Raw genomic sequence first — 17,211 nt, forward strand, 5'->3', positions numbered from 1 at the left:
CATCACTAGGGCACCTGCTCATTTAACCTTGTTTCATTTTCTCTCTTTTATTTTTCTTTAATTTTTCTTGTATTTTCTTTTTATTTATTTCATCATTATATATCTGTTCACTATCACCGAAGTGTAGTTTCAGACATTCTGACTTGCCCGGACTGATATTAGGTCACCAGAGCAACAGTAGAATGTAAGAAATTGCTACAGTGAGGGTATATATATATATATATATATATATATATATATATATATATATATATATATATATATATATATATATATATATAACTCTAAACCTCCGAAATTACAAATAAGTGTCATTTGATTTGGCGATTATGATTAATTATTAGCTATCAATGAGAAGCAATAAAATTTTAATTTTCAATACAGTAATATGAAAAAGAATAATTTACAAAAATATCCACAACTTTGAGATTTTTAATAATTCTATTTAATAAAAATCTCTAAATTTTGAACTTTTTAATAATTATATTACGTCGTCTACTCCATCGTTAAAAATAATGAATATTGTCATGTCAATATAAAAAATCTCAAAAAATTTCTAAATTTTACCTTTTTTAATAATTATACCACAAATTATTTTTTTAATAAATATACCCTAAATTTTGAACTTCAATACAAATAAACTTATCATTAGTTGTCTCTTTTAATATTAACAGACATGTTAGTAAGCTCTTCTAATCCTTAAATTAATGCTAATTAAACTTAATTTACAGTAAAATAAAAAAATAAAAAATTTATTTACACCAAAATTGACACCACTTTCTCCAATTCATTATCTCGACAAGTCATCTTCTCTGTGATGCTCTTCTTTACCTAACCCAACTCTATCTTTATGAAGGCTCAACCATACTCCCTATCAACATTTTTTCTCAACAACTTAACTAGACCCACCTTAGCGGCCCTAAAATAGCACCTATTAATTCATTAATTATAGTCTATTTTATTGTAAATTAGTTTTAATTTGGGGGATTAGAAGTGGCACCTCTATTAGTATTTAATAGGATAACTAATGGTGAGATTCAATTATAGTAAATTTCAAAATTCATAGTATATTTGTTAAAAAAATAGTTTAAGATATAATTGTTAAAAAATGTAAAGTTTAGGGTTTTTTTTTTTTAACATTTTCACCGTTAAAATTAACAATAGATGTCAAGGTATAATTGTTAAAAAATTCAAAATTCAGGGTATTTTTGTTAAAAATCTCAAAGTTCATGATTTTTTTAATATTATCCTATATAAAAATAATAAATTAAAAACTTTTAACTTTTATTTTTTTTATAATTATGATTCAATTGTATGTTTAAATTTTTATAAAAGTTATTATAAATTTACAAAATTGTTATGGAAAAATACACTCTTCAAATTATCTAAAGAGAAAATTTAATTTTAATATGGCATACACTCACTCGAGAATCTTTTTAAAAGAAGATTTTAATTTTTAATACTCAGTACCTTACAAAAAAGCATTTGATGCTTTATTATAAATTTAAATTATTATACTTGAAGTAATTAACTATAATTTTTTAGTCATTTAATTTTAATTAAAAGTCTCATATTTTTAAAACAATTTCAATATTATTAATTTTTTTTTAAATCTCAACATATTAAAGTTTTAAACTTGTCAATGTTAACCATTAATTTTAAATATATATATATATATATATATATATATATATATATATATATTGAATTTATTGAGTATCTTATACCGATAATTAAAAACTTAAGGATTTATTTGGTAATATTAACTATCATAGTAACTATTAGGTATTTTATTAATTGCTAGCGGTTTGTTATTAAGTATTTCTATAATGATTTAAAGTAAAAATAATTATTAGATTAACAGTTAATTGTAATATAATTGTATTATCTTTTTATCCTCGACATGTAGAAATTAGAAGAGATAATGTTTGATAAATTATTTTTTCAACCTTTAAATATTAATATAAATAAGAGAAATAATATTTTAATTAAAAATAAATTATTAAATTTTACTTTAAAAACTGTTACTTAACCTAATATAGGAAGTTGACTCAAACGACAAAACAAGAGCATCATTTAATTTAGGTATGTGAATTTCAAAGTCCAAAATTCAATTTGTACATCAACTTCACTTTGGAGTCTAAAAGAAGGGAACTACCCCAAATTGAGATGTACACGAATTTGATTTCATTTTAAAACAAGACATTTCATTCTTTTTAACATACTATTGAAAAAATTATGCAATTTTAAATATTTTAATTAAAAATTATTTTTAAATTAAAGTTAACATATTCTAATTATAATAACTCCAACTGCTTTTTCTAGTAGTTTGAAAAAGTAAATCTAAATCTCATATCCTGGCTGATGAGACTACCATCATTAATGCCACTCATATCCTGCCTGATGAGAAACAGGAATAGCTTAAGCGTCATAGAGATGTAGAAATGGTTACCTAACTATAATACTATGAAAATCAACTGACCATGAGAGATCAGAACAACTAAAATTTAACCATTGCAAGAATGATGAACCCAGAAGAACCTTGGGGACAGCCATACAACAGCCAAAGCCGAACATAGGGCAAGGTAATAGGAGTGAGCATGCAACGTTTTTAATTAAAAATTCGAACCAATTTAATTCAATTTTTTTATTCAATTTTTCTGTTGATTGATTCGTTTTGGATTATCATTTAACCAAAAAAAAGAAAAAAATCAGTTTTTTAGTTCTATTGAGTTAATTCAATAAAACCAATTTTGTAGCCCTTCCACATATGACCGAAAGGCCATCTCCCTTCCACGTACGCTGGCTTTCATCGATGCCAATAGCTGTGTCCTACCTGCTCAGCGTCACTGATCACCCTCACACCCTTGCCACACCGGAGGCAAAGCCACAATAAACCCAAACAAGAGCCAGAGGCATACCCATCTTCATGCCGATGGTTTATGGAAAGGACCCATCCTCACGCTAACGCCACATCAGAGCCAGAGCTAGACCCTGACCAGAGGCAGAGATCCACCTTCCAGATGCAGACCCATTTTCTTCTTCTTTCGATGTTTGTTTGGTATTTAGTTAGCAAATTGGAGACTTGGGTTTGTTGAGATTTGGTGTTATTTTTTGTTGGGTTTGTTAGATTTGTTCTTATTCTATTTGCTAGATTGTTTGCTGTGTTGAGATCAACTGTTTATTTACCTGGGATTGCTCCAAAGTTTTGAGTTTGAGACAGAAGAAATCTGTTTCTCCTTGACTGAAAAGAAAACTGATGAATCAAACCAAACTGATTTATTTCGGTTCAATTTAATTCAATTAGTTTGGTTTGATTCAGTTTCTCAAAAAAATGCTACTCAACATGCGAATATAGTGCAGGGACTTAAAATGATGAAAGTTCAGAATGCCATAGTCTTAAATTTGACATTACAGATAAAATCCAACATTATCATATTCCTACAACAAAAAATTATTAAAACAAGCAACAAAACAATAACATAATAATTTTACATACCCTTGAAACATCTTGACTTGAGGGTAACAGGATGCAGCAGGTACCTTTGATTCATACATCAGGACAACAATAAGATTACTGTGTCATAGGTAGTTGCTATGCATCTCGGATGCTTCTTTTCAAATCCTCATTTTCCTTGTTGAGAAAATCGATTCGAGATTGAAGAATGTTAATCATGGCTTGCGCACTCATCATTTCAAGCTTCATTGTTTCTTTCTCAATAGAAATCTTGTGGATCTCACTCTGCAAATCATTGATAAATTTCATGCAGCTAGGAGGCACTGATGAACCGAGATTGCTAGTATCAAGTCTAGGACGAGGAACACGAGGATTCTCTTTGGGTTCGATCGATTCCATTAGAGAAAATTCCAACAATGCAGATATTGCTGTTGTTGTTGCTGTAGCAGTCGTCATCATTGTGTCTGTAGTTGCAATTGTTGTTGTTGCTGCTGTTGATGTTGTGGATGAGGAAAGATCCTGAGTTGTCCTGGTTGAATTCTCTGAAGCTTTTGAATGGTTCAATATTGTATCACCATTATGCTTTCTTCTTTTATATTGGAGTAGAGACAAGGATGCCTCCGTATTAAGCACGCAAGGAGGACAATCATCGACCCTTTCGGTCTTGCACAACGGTAAATCATCTCTTTGAAACTCATTAACATTTTCAGAGTCCTTCGGAAGTTCGTTCATATTAAGAGGATCTCGGTTGATGGAATGAGTATCCTGCAAAACAAGATTAACATTTTAAAATAACACTTGGGATATGTTGAGTCTGAATTATGAAATCAGATTCGAACAAGTATTGACATGAAAGACAAATAAACATGTAACCGGTTAAAGCAAAATAAAGTAAATAACAAAGTCTCAACGCATGGAGTAAAGACAACATTGTGACACTGATATTATTCAACCAGGCATAAAGTAAACCTTTTAGACTTCTTTTCTTCTTTTTTTATTCTACTTTATTTGCACAGGATACTATTAATTTCTAATTTATGTCACAGTTGAGACCAAAAAAAAAAAGCATATATTTAACTATGCAGGAGTCCACCAACTCAATCACATGTTACACTCGTATTTTGTTTTCAGATTCACAAAATATGCCAGTACCATAGCTATAGACTAGTTGCATCCACCATCAGACTACCATCATTAAAGTACAAAGCATCTCAAATTGGTCCAATATAGCTATTGCATCTACATTTTTTAAAAAATTTTAGTGTAGCTTCACCAACAGCATTTCTGAAATTAGCTCTTTCGATCGCAATTTCAATCCAAATAGCCCAAGCCAAAATATAATGCAGAACAATTTATCGAGTTTGAAATGGACCAGCAGAACTAGAAAGATCATAAACAGGGTTCAGGGCTACTGATGTGATGCCATAGTAGTGAACTCGTTGATTAAATAGACATGTCACAAACAATTTTTCTAATACTGTAGATAGACCATTTTGCCTTCAGAACTTGAAAAAATACTCATAGGTTTGCGTTAGAATGCTAGTTGTGATTGTGTCATAAAAGTATGCATGTAAATGCATACTAAGATTATGCCAATAACAATGCTTATGAATATGAATGTAAATATGTAAAAATACCATTCTCAGTGTATGACTATCAGTATTTATAGAAGCAAATGAGTCCTCTTCTTTTCTTCCTCTTTTTCTTCATGGTATCAGATCCTAGGGTTTAAGTCTATGCTCTTCTATTTTTTTTTTCTTCCCTTCTCCCTATTTCCCGAGAAACTTACTAACCTCTTTCATCAACTAGTGTGTGAGGGTCATTCAGTCTCACCACCCCTCCCGTTAGTTGTGCCAGATGCCAGCAAGTCTCCATCCAAAAGCTACATCAAAGGAAACAGGAAACAGAAGTGTGTAGCTCCATGCACCATTCCAAGTTTTCTGACCTAGACAATAAACTGATGCATGAGTGAGCTTTTTACTGTCATTTTCTGCTCCTGTCACCACCAGACACCTTGACCAGTTGAGTCGATGCTAGGATAGCCTCTTCTGGAATCTGTCCTTTGGGTGTCTTTTGATTTCTAAGATTTCTCCTGTTGAAGGAAGTCTGTTCTGTTTGGGTCTGTTGATCTGCTGGGCCTTCTTTATAGCAATCATTTTGAGTCTCTACCTTTCCCCTATTTCTACTGCACAGTGCTTTCGGGTTCTTGGGGTGCTATAGATTTATTCTTGCAGTACCTTCTAGGTTCACAGCAGATGGTCCCTTTTCTCTCCTTCCACAACAGATTTGGTGTTGCAGTGTGACACAGCGTGAAGCTTGAAAACACAACACACGCTCACACAAGTGAAAATTAAGAGAAAAAACCTCTGCTGTATTTTTTTTTATAAATAAAAGCTGAACAGAAAATACATAGCTTTAGGAGTATTTATAGAGTTTTTCGACTCCCAAACCTAATAGGAATAAAAATCTACTTTTTAGGAAGTTAAACTAAACCTAAATACAATAGGAAAAAATAAACTAAATAGGAAAACTAAATCATAGATAAAGCAGAAAACTAATCTCTACTCATAATTGAAATAGGAAAATAAAAACAAGTCCTAATTAAAATAGAACAACTGACGCAGCGTGAAACTCAAATAGAAACAAACTCCATGCACAAGAGTGAAAAATAGAGAAAATTCTCTACAGTTTTTTTATTAATAATAATCTATCTCTAAAATTACATGTAAATAAGGATATTTATAGATATTAATCTCCTAAACCTAATAGGAATGTAAAACTACTAAATAGGAATTTTAGATAAACTAAAATACAATAAGAAGATATAAATTAAATAAGAAAACTAAATCCTAAATAAAATAAGAAAACATTGATATGTCCTAAATAAAGTAGGAGACTTCCTAATTAATTCTAATATAATCTCTAAAGCTGCCGGAAGTCTTCACAAGACGTCCCAGATAAATTAGGACTGATAAAAATTAAAATTAGTTAAAAAAAAAAGGGTTTTGCCTTGTCGTCCAAGCCCCAAATCATACTCCCCCACTTAAAAAAAAAAAAAACCCGTCCTCGAGTTGGGATAACTTGCAACAATCCAACAACATAGCCCAAACAACTCCTGCACCATTCTCCCCCACTTAAAATAATTCCTTCATCAAATTTTAAAGTGAAAAAAAATGAAAAACTTCTTTGGAAAAGTACACCATATAGCCTTCTTTGATGAGGTAAAAAAAATGGATATTCAAACAAGATTGAATTGATAAACTTCACTCTCGCCTTTGTCTCTATAAAAACACCTGGACAAATAAAATCAAAGGAAACAATAAAAATTAAGGAGTTAGAAAAGTCTTCGATTTCCATTGCCTGATTTTCTCCAATCTCCAATATTGGCTTCATTTGTTGCTTTTCCTCAACTTCCATTGAAGTTTCCAAGGCTTAATATTCCACATTTCCAAAAATATATTCTTGAAGCTTTTCTTGCTTATCTTCATCAGTCTTAGCTTCTAGAATAGTTGGCCCAATGATTTCCAATTGAAGCTTGTCAATTTCAATCATAGCAAAAGGAAATTCAATTAAAGTTTCAAGTTTCAATTCTTCAAATTTTGACTCATCCACTTCAAGTTGCATTGTTGAATCTTGAAGCTCCTTTTGTTGTTTACTTTCTTGTTTCACAACCACTAAGGGCTTTGGTTGAACCTCCCGTTGACAATATTTTTTTTGTTGGAATAAAATCTTTTCATAATACAAAGGCAGAAATTCTTGTTCCAACAAGTATTTCATGATGAATAACGTACGAACTGCTCCCCTTCCTTCTCTTGCTCTCCTAGATTGCAATCGTTCCCACCAAGCAGAAGCACCTCCTTTCAACCGACAAAACACCAATTTGACTCTTTTTTCAGGTGCTATGTCCACATGATTAAAGAATTGGTCCACCTTTGCAATCCAATTTAAGAATCCTTCTATGTTGAGATCCCCATAAAAATAAGAAATATCAAATTTCAATCGATTTTCTTTTTCAAGATTCTCACACATGCCTCTTCTCCTATAACATTGTTGATGCCTATTGAACTTGATTGATTCATAGTTATCTTTCTCCTCCGAATCATCATAGTAGACATATTGCCTATGTGCAGAAATTGATTGATAAATAGGGTCACCACGAGTTACACCATCTTCTGACCTTCTTTTGTCAACTTAATTCCTGTTTGTTTTAGTTCACAAAGCACCAAGACGATTCACAATTTTTTCGAGGCATCTCTCGATACGCTCGAATCTGAGATTCATCCGTCGCTCTGAATGTCACTCCCATCGTTGCAACGTTTTATACCTATAGTAAAGGGCTCTAGTTCCTCGATCACCATCGCAAGAACCACTGTAATTGCCACCTCTATCAAGGTGAGCCATCTTGATTGGGGTGATTTTCCTGCTTTGATACCACCTGACGCAACGTGAAACTTAAATAAAAACACACTCCATGCACAAGAGTGAAAAATAGAAAAAATTCCCTACAGTATTTTTATTAATAATAATCTATCTCTAAGTTATATGTAAATAAGGTTATTTATAGATATTAATCTCCTAAACCTAATAGGAATGTAAAACTACTAAATAGAAATTTTAGATAAACCAAAATACAATAACATATAAACTAAATAGAAAAACTAAATCCTAAATAAAATAAAAAAACATTAATAAGTTCTAAATAGAGTAGAGACTTCCTAATTAATTCTAATATAATCTCTATAGCTGCTGAAAGCCTTCACAAGACGTCCTAGATAAATTAGGAATGTTGAAAATTAAAATTAGTTAAAAAGAAAATCGTTTAGCCTTGTTGTCCAAGCCCCGCATCAAAAACACCTAGAAAACTAAATTTGCAGCCTTCTCTTAACAAAATAGGAAATATAATGTATCTTGGACAGCATAGAGAAGAAATATAGATTGAAAAATCCTGTGTTACATTGCTGGACAAAGAACTACATGCCCTGGGGGTGTGTACTATTCTGTCAAGACAAAATTCTCCTGTTTTGGACCCTCACAGCACCACGTCATACTCCCCCACTTAGAGAAAACTCGTCCTCGAGTTAGAATCTTTCCACACTAATCTTTCCCACTTGAAATAAATTTGTCCTCGGACTTTAAAATGTTGAAGAATAAAAAACTTTTTCGAAAGAGTACCCCCTATAGCCCTCTTGAACAGTATAAATAAGGTGGATTTGAACAAAATGGAATTGAGAAACTTCATGTTTTCCTGTGTCTCTACGTGGTTACCTGGCAAATAAAATCAACAAAAACCATAGGAATTAAATAGTTATATAGATCTTCAACTTCCATCAACCCCATGATTAGAGTTTCTTCGATCTCTGTTACTGTATCCATGGATTGTTTTTCGTCAACTACCACTGAAATCTCCATGGCATCATATTTGTCGTTTCGTTCCCTTTGACACATTCTTCAAACTCTTCAATCTCCCATCATAACAAAAGGAAATTCAATCAAAGTTTCTAGTTCCGATCCTTCAACATTAGTCTCCTGGCATCAATTGAGTTGAGTTTTGGATTCAAGTTGCTCTTGCCTTTCTTCCCTTTCCACTACTAGATGTTTGGGTTGGGTGTCCTTAAAGTTAACTATAAATCCATATTGGGCTTAAGTTATGGTTGGAAAACCCTCCCACCATATCCATACGCACCTCTTTCCCGATAGTTACTATTTTGTTGATGCCTATTGTACCTGATCAATTCCAAATCATCCTCCTCCTCGAATCTTCTTCGTAAACACACTGTCAGCGTCCAAGAATTAGTTGATATGCACCTCTTCTTCTATATCTTTCATTGCATGGATGTCTATAGAACTTATTTGGTTCATAGTCATCTTCCTCGTCTAAATCTTCCTCATAGATATATTGCCTACGTGCAGAAGAAGGTTTGTTGACAAGGTCACCACGAGTTAACTTTGCCCTTGGCCTTCTATCATCATACCAATCCCTGTTTGTATTAATCATCAAAGCATCAAGACGATCTATAATTTCTTCCAAGCGTCTCTCAATATGCTCAAATATGAGATCCACCCATTGCTTCAGACATCGCTCCCATCGTTGTAACATTTCACCCCTATGGTAAAAGACTCTAGTTCCTCAATCACTGTTGCGAGAACCACTATAATCACCGCCTCCATCAAGGCAAGCCATCTCGATTAGAGTAATTTTCTTCGCTCTGATACCACCTAATGCAACGTCAAACTTGAAAACACAACACACACTCACACGAGTAAAAATTGAGAGGAAAAAAACCTCTGTTGTATTTTTTTATTAAGAAAGTTGAACTAAAAAATACATAGCTTTAGGAGTATTTATAGAGTTTTTAGACTCCCAAACCTAATAGGAATGTAAATCTACATTTTAGGAAGTTAAACTAAACCTAAATACAATAGGAAGATATAAACTAAATTGGAAAATTAAATCCTAGACAAAGTAGGAAGCTAATCTCTACTCCTAATTGGAATAGTAAAATAAAAATAAGTCCTAATTAAATAAGAAGACACGTAAAAAACTAAATCTACAGCCTTCTCTTAACAAAATAAGAAATATAGTGTATCTTGGACTGTTTGGAAAAGAAATCTAGTTTGAAAAATTGAAAAATCTTGTGTCACGTTGCTAGATAGAGGACTAAATGCGCTGGGGGCATGTATTATTCTACCAAGATAGACTTCTCTTGTTTTGGACCCTAACAGCACCACGTCATTGTGAATACTTAGCCTTCTTGAGTTGGGTTCATTTTTGTCTTCCAGTAAACTATATTTGGGTCTGCTTTCAAGTTGAACTTGCCTTATTCAACTTGGGTTGAGTTTAAGTTGCTATTGCTACTGCCTTTATTCTTCTTAGGGGGTTTTTGCTATCTCCACTTAGTTAAAAAAAAAATGATGACCAATATGACTGATAAAGTGGGGTTCTAGACATGCTACTCATGTTAATGTGATGGTCTCCTTCCACTGCCTTATAAAATTACCATATATTGTTACATTAACTGGAGCAAACTTTGAGGAATATTTACAGTATCAACTATCAAGTGATAATTTAGTAATCATCCTCATATAATACATTTGTTCTCTAAGTCGATAATTTCGTTGTTTGTTTAATTAAGTCTTCATCTACTGGACCTTGGCTTCTTGATTCAAGTTCTTCTGATCATATTTCTGATAAAAAACATCTTTTCTCTCACCTTGCTTATCTTCAAAAGTCCTTAATGTTACCCTAGCTAGTGGTACAAAATCTGTGATTAAAGAAGCAGGAGATGATCAACCTCTTCCTTCCATTCCTATAGTTCAAATACTGTGATTACAAAAGTAGGAGATGATCCACCTCTTCCTTCCATTCCTTTAGCCTCTATCTTATTTCTCCATGAGTGACCATACAATCTAATCTCAATTAGTAAATTAACCAAGTACCTTAACGTTCCATAACCTTCATAGTTGATTTTGTTCTTGTGCAAAACCGAGGTGCAGGGAAGATGATTAGTGTACGACACGAGCCAAAAAGACTATATCAACTTACCATTCCACAATTTCCAGTTGCCTTTACCTCAGCTATTTCTCCTAATCTTCTTCATGTAACTATGTGACAGAACATATAGAGATGTATTCTCATTTCAAGCAGAAAATTAAGTTAGGATGTATTGTTACTAGTTTCATCAATACAAACAACCGATTGGCAGACATCCTCATTAAATCACTTGGAAGTCCTCGAATTGAATACATTTATAACAACTAAGAGAATATAATATGTGTGCTCCAGCTTGAAAGGGAGTGTTAGAATGCTAGTTGTGATAGTGTGCTAAAAGCATCCCTATAAAGGTATGCTAAGATTATGCCTATAGCTAGTATGCCTATGAATATGACCTACAAATATGTATACATACCATTCCTAATATATGACTAACAATATTTATACTAAAAAACTCAAGGGAATAATCAGGCAATTCAGTATTATTTTCTTCCTTTCCCTCTATTACTTCAACCTATAAAGTTATTCATTTTGCAACTTGATTACAAATGCTTGTTTGTTTACATTTGATCTCACTAAATACATGACATATTCCTTGAGCTTTATTTCTACTCTTTTTTTCAAAGATAACTAAACGAAGCAACAACACAAGACTTAAGGTGGCATGTGTGCTGAAACAAAGCAAACTTGCTCAAGAGGGTTGCTAACAAAAGAAGTGTTGCGACCAACTCTAGAGGCTAGGGAGTGGGCAATGTTGTTAGTATGTCTTTTCACATGTGTGAAAGAGCAAGCTTCAAAGGAACTTGACAAGGATGTGATATCTTCTAGGATGCTTTGGATGCTAAGAGGAACCGGTCCTTCTCCTGTAGCTTTAATCACCATTTGAGAATAACCTTCAACGTTGATATGTTGGAAGCCTCTAGTTTTTGCAAGCAATAGGTCTTCTCGACAAGCAAGGGATTCTAGCACAAGAAGGTCAGTGATATCTGTAAAGGTCTTTGCACGATCATCCCTGGGAATTTCTTGCTATGGTTGCCATTGAGCCTAGCTTCTTCGCCTTACTGATTGCACCATCAAAGTTGATTTTGATTCTATTTCTGCTCGAGGGCATCCAAGAGCTAGGATACACAACTTCTTCTCTCTGAGGTGGAGGAAGATTCAAATGATGAACTTGTTGCTCAGCCAAAGAGAAGCCCTCATAGTGCTTAATGGCACAAGATATAGAGTGAAAACATGAGGAGGTTTGGTGGCTAAATGTCAGCAAGTTCCTCAATTTCCACAATTGCCACAAAAGAAGCATAAGAATTATGGCATTCTCAACCTGCTTGTATAAGTGAGTTATTAATTATGTTCATGTGTCCTTAATGGAATTACCTTGCAACTCAATGGACCTTAACTAAAAAGAAGAGAGAATCCAGAATTCTTTGCTCTAGGGCATGTGAAGAAAATATGCTTATGGGCCTCCACTTCTCCACAGAAGTCACATTCTTTAGACAAATGAAGGAGTCTCCTATTAATCAGAGCTTTAGAGGGCAATTTTCCTTGCAGCAAGGACCACAAGAAAATAGCAAGTTTATTTTTTGGGGATAGGGAGTTTCCAAACTTGCTTCCAAAAGGAGGTCGAGTGCATTTGCACATTCGGCCTCGAACCTGCTTGGGCATTATCCTGAGGGGCACAAAGGATATGCTTAGCTATCCAGTAGCCTGATTTCACTTGATATTCCCCTTGATTTGTGTAGTGCCACACTAATTTATCTAGTTTTTGCCTAATTGGCACAGGGATGGAAAGAATGTTATGCACTTCACTAAGAGCAGCAAAGGCAATCCAAGCACGTAACTTCTTCTGCTTCTTCTTCTTCTTTTTCTTCTCTCCAGTCGTTCTCTGCAATTGGTGGGCTGACCTCACTCTTCGCACCAGGTGTGCCTTGAGGCGTGGCTTTAATAACACTGTATATATCCCTTTTTAAAATCCAATCCTTCATTTCATGTTATGATATACTCAACATATCACATAATTAAAAAAGACATCTTCTACAAGCTACCTTCTACTTTTGCTTCCAGATGCTCAAACAACCTATTTACATTGTTTCTCATAAAAAAATATCCCTAAGATTTAACTATCCACAATTGTTAGCATTAACTACAACTTTTAATAACAAGTGGCTTCCTAATGATTTATTAATTTGTCACGCCATATTATTATCACCAAAATATTTAAGAAATAATCTAATAAAAATAAAAACTCATAGAAATAGAGATAATTATTAATGTTTTATTTAGAATTGATTAGTTCTTCATAAGTTTAGAATCAAACTTCATCATTTTTTTAAATATTCTCAAAAAATAAAATAAAATAAAATATAGGTTGTCATTTTTCTTACCAACATTGCTAAGCTAATTCCTAATTATAGGTAATCTCTTCTTCAAAAAGTTGTAGAGCAATTTGGTTTTATTCTAATAGAATAATAGAGTATAACCAATTGAGTACATGGTAGTTCATGTGTATTCATAAGACTCTTTGGATGATAGTGGCAATTGATTCTTGCCCTATCACATATTCTACATTGAATATATTAAATTTTATTTTATTAAGGAGTTTGTGCACTTTAAAATTTTCCATTAAGCTTACTTTATATATTACTTTTAATAACTTTGACACATTAAACAACACAAAATTCCTGTGATATCAATTATAAGTTTTTTACTATATTTGACACATGTAACAACCCCTAGCATTCATGGTTGATACCGTCTCTTGTACTTATGTTGATAAGTTCTTTTCAATCCCCCTATTACTTTAGAAAAAGGATTCACATAGCTATGCAACTAGATTGGGATCAATGCTACTGAGTTCAGCTTGCATGTATAGTATTTAGCACCATTGGTGAGCTCCCTAAACTCTCCTTGACACATAGGCATGCCACCTTTGGAGCATAATTTTTACCAAATTACTTCTAACCTATGTAGCACGGAAATGAAAACACGAAAAAGAGGATAAGCAGAAACAGACACAGAGAAACGGCATTTTCAAAAATGTAGGAAATGGAAACATGAGGAAAACGTGTAAATATAAAAAATATAAGTGTTATATATATATATATATATATATATATATATATATATATATATATATATATATATATCTCCATTATTACAAAAATATTAAATATATAACTATAGATAAAAAAATATAGACTCAAAAAAAATTAAAAGAAAAATAAAATCAATATAATTGAAGATTTTAGAAAACAGAAGCTCAACTTTATAAGGTTTCTAAAGGGCCAATTGAATGTGTCCCAATGAATACCAGTTCGATGTACATTGGAAACCACATGCAGTACAAGAGACTTCTATTTTCCAATATACAAAACCATTTAATAGCAGTTCGATTTGGTGACAAGAATTGAAGGCTCAAAACCCACTATACAAAAACTAGAGCATGGGAAGCTCAAAGGGATAAGGAATCTAGTCATCCGCGCGCCATCACCCACATCCGATGATCCAGCCGCCATCAGTGCCCGGTAAGTCCTCCTCCTCCTCCTTCTCCTCCTCTTCTTCTTCTTCTTCTTCTTCTAGAGGTCTGATGCAGCTGGCCTTGCAAGACTGCATTTTAGGCTTTATTTTTAAGTAGAAACGCGTTTTTGATATCAGAAACACGTTTCTAACTTTCGAAATTTAAGGAAACAGGCCTAAAACGCGTTTCCTACCATATCCTACCGCTTCCAACACAACACGGGGAAACTGCAAGGGTTGCCATTTCCATGCATCTCAGCTTCTGACGTTCCCTGATTACTCTATTGGTATAATGGAGAGGTTGCCATCCTTCAACTGCAACGGTGATCGCTTATAAAGTTTGTTTTATTTACCAAGAAAATATGTAATTTCATAAAGGTGTGAACAAAAACATAGCTGTCCTTCACTTTCGACTTTTGGAATCTCATTTGAATTATATTTGCCGATTTATTCCCTATCTCATCTACCTATCATATGTTTTACAACTCAGACACAATTATACCATGGTGTAATGATTATTTTCATTACAATCAAACCCATCATGTTTGGTTCCTGGAAAAAAATAAAAACAGAAACTTGAATTAAACATAATACACATACCGGCTCAACACAATTTATTTCAGCACAAGCATCATGAGCAGGCACTTCATCCACTGCATCCTCTCCTGGAACAAGAACTGTCTCACCATCATCCCACTCCTCCTCTATAAAAGGGGCATAACGATTTCCATTTGGTGGTCCTATATTATTCTTGTGAAATACTCTACACAGCACATATGAATCGGTCTTCACCACATGAATAACAAACAAGCAACAACTGTGAGATTACCAACACCAAAACAAATAGCAATGCACTTTGGTTGCTCAGATATTCATAGGAAAACAACAACTAAAGCTGTAATCTCTTCGCATTTTTAAGACTCCAGAATGCCACAATTTCCTATTCCACCCAACTCAACATGCTAATTTGGATATCCATTCATATCAGACAGCTTTACACATAACAAGCCTAAAAATTTCTCTATCCACAAAACAATACAAAAAACAAATGATATTCAAACTTACATTTTCTCTTCATTCTCTAAACATTCTATGCAAGCAAATAGAAACCTGCATCACCATAAACTATTAATAACAATTCAGCCAACAGGCTCACCTGCATGGCTCCATTTTTTTCCAATTCTTCATCAACAAGCCGGTACTCATGCATAACCCAATTGGTGCGCTGGCCCCCTGGGGCGCGCCCACTATGAAATACAAGCGTTTTCTTCATTGCTATGAGTTGGGAGTCCCGGCGGACCGCCCTGTCCTTGCCAGTGGCTTTCCAGTACCCTTTACCTGTAGCCCTATTCATTCTTGCTCCATTCCCATACTTCCTATCCAAGGCACTAAAAAAATACCATTCTTGATCTCTGCTTTTCAACCTTGACTTATCTATAATCCCATAAAGTTCAAATTGTAAGAACCCAGGCATTAAAATACTTAGATTAGAACATAAACCAAAGCATGTTACAAATAAAATGAAACAAAATACCAGTGCATTAAAGAGGGTAGACAACCAAATATACTACAAATATATTATTTGCATAACCATGAAATATACATAAATAAATAAGAAAAGGGGATAGCTAAATACAACCAAAATAAACTATTTAATCAGGATAATAAAAACCCACAAGCTAAAAACAGCACTGAGAAATAGATTTCCAAAAAAAAAAAAATACCAAAAAGCCAAAGTCTAAAGCTTTTTCTCTTTTTTTTTTCTTTTAAAAAAGGGGGAAAAAGGGATACCCCAAATTTAAAATTAAAATAACATTAGCATATTATGCTAAAAAATTGGAGAGAAATGAAGAAATGAAGTAGGTAACCTGCAAGGTCCCAAGGCTCGTTCTTGTAGATATCGACCTCAGCAATAGCATTAAAACGGACAGGTTTATTAGAAACCTTCCGTTTCAAGTAGTAACTGACAAGCTCCTCATCCGTGGGATGAAATCGAAAGCCAGGTGCCAAAGCCGTCGTTTTCATCTTCCCTGCAGGTGCTACCGCCGCCGCGGGTGCCGGTGTCTGCGGCGTCGCAGAGGTTTCCCGACCCATTGAAGAGGTGAGAGAAAGAGAAGAAATGGAAAAGTGGGTTAGGGTTTTGTGGCCATGAGATGAAGAAGAGGAGGGAGGAAGATAAGGGAATAATTGATTGACAGTGAAGAAACAGATGGGTACCTTCGATTGCAAGCAATTTGGTTGGGTTGCTCAGGCTTTTTTTGACTGTAATATTAAAATTTTTGCCATATTAGGTAGATTCATTTTTGTGTGGATTTTCTGTTAAATTTTTTTGTCTTTATGTGAAGAGAAAACAAAATAGGGTGTGAGGTCAAGGGCTGTTATGGCAAGTAAAAGAACGGGGCGTTTGGTTTCGAATTTTGGATTTTAACATAAAATAAATAAATAATTAAATTTATTTTTTTTATTTATGGAGGATTAAAATAATGAGCGAAAATTATTAATAATAATAATATAAGATTTTTAATAAAATATTATAGGGCCAAAATATTAATCTGTTTATTAAAGGATAAATTATTAAAACTTTCCTTCAATTTTTATATATATTTACTTTTTTTTGTGTGTTTTTTTATTATGAACTAGTTTTTTCTTAAATTTATAGTCGTTTTGTTGTTTTTTATATATAATTTTTTTATTATTTTTTTATATATAACATAATATTATTATAATATATTAATTTTTAATAATTAAT

At 33.2% G+C, this 17,211-nt stretch overlaps 1 protein-coding gene across 2 annotated transcripts; it reads right to left on the reverse strand.

Moving 5' to 3' along the window:
- Nucleotides 1-3,373: 3,373 nt before the first annotated feature.
- On the reverse strand, nucleotides 3,374-16,793 carry LOC110670764 (NAC domain containing protein 50). Of its 2 annotated transcripts, XM_021832934.2 has the most exons (4): nucleotides 16,331-16,793; nucleotides 15,619-15,896; nucleotides 15,063-15,248; nucleotides 3,374-4,222 (listed from the first exon to the last, which is right to left on the reverse strand). In XM_021832934.2, the coding sequence occupies exons 1-4, from the start codon at nucleotides 16,554-16,556 to the stop codon at nucleotides 3,596-3,598; spliced, it is 1,317 nt and encodes a 438-aa protein (XP_021688626.2). In that variant the 5' UTR covers nucleotides 16,557-16,793; the 3' UTR covers nucleotides 3,374-3,595. The 2 variants fall into 2 exon arrangements, with proteins under 2 accessions (XP_021688626.2, XP_021688627.2); XM_021832935.2 differs by lacking the exon at nucleotides 15,063-15,248 and having other exon boundaries at nucleotides 16,331-16,783.
- Nucleotides 16,794-17,211: the final 418 nt, after the last annotated feature.

This window comes from Hevea brasiliensis, chromosome 8 (assembly GCF_030052815.1).
Source record: "Hevea brasiliensis isolate MT/VB/25A 57/8 chromosome 8, ASM3005281v1, whole genome shotgun sequence".
Classification (NCBI taxonomy): Eukaryota; Viridiplantae; Streptophyta; class Magnoliopsida; order Malpighiales; family Euphorbiaceae; genus Hevea; species Hevea brasiliensis.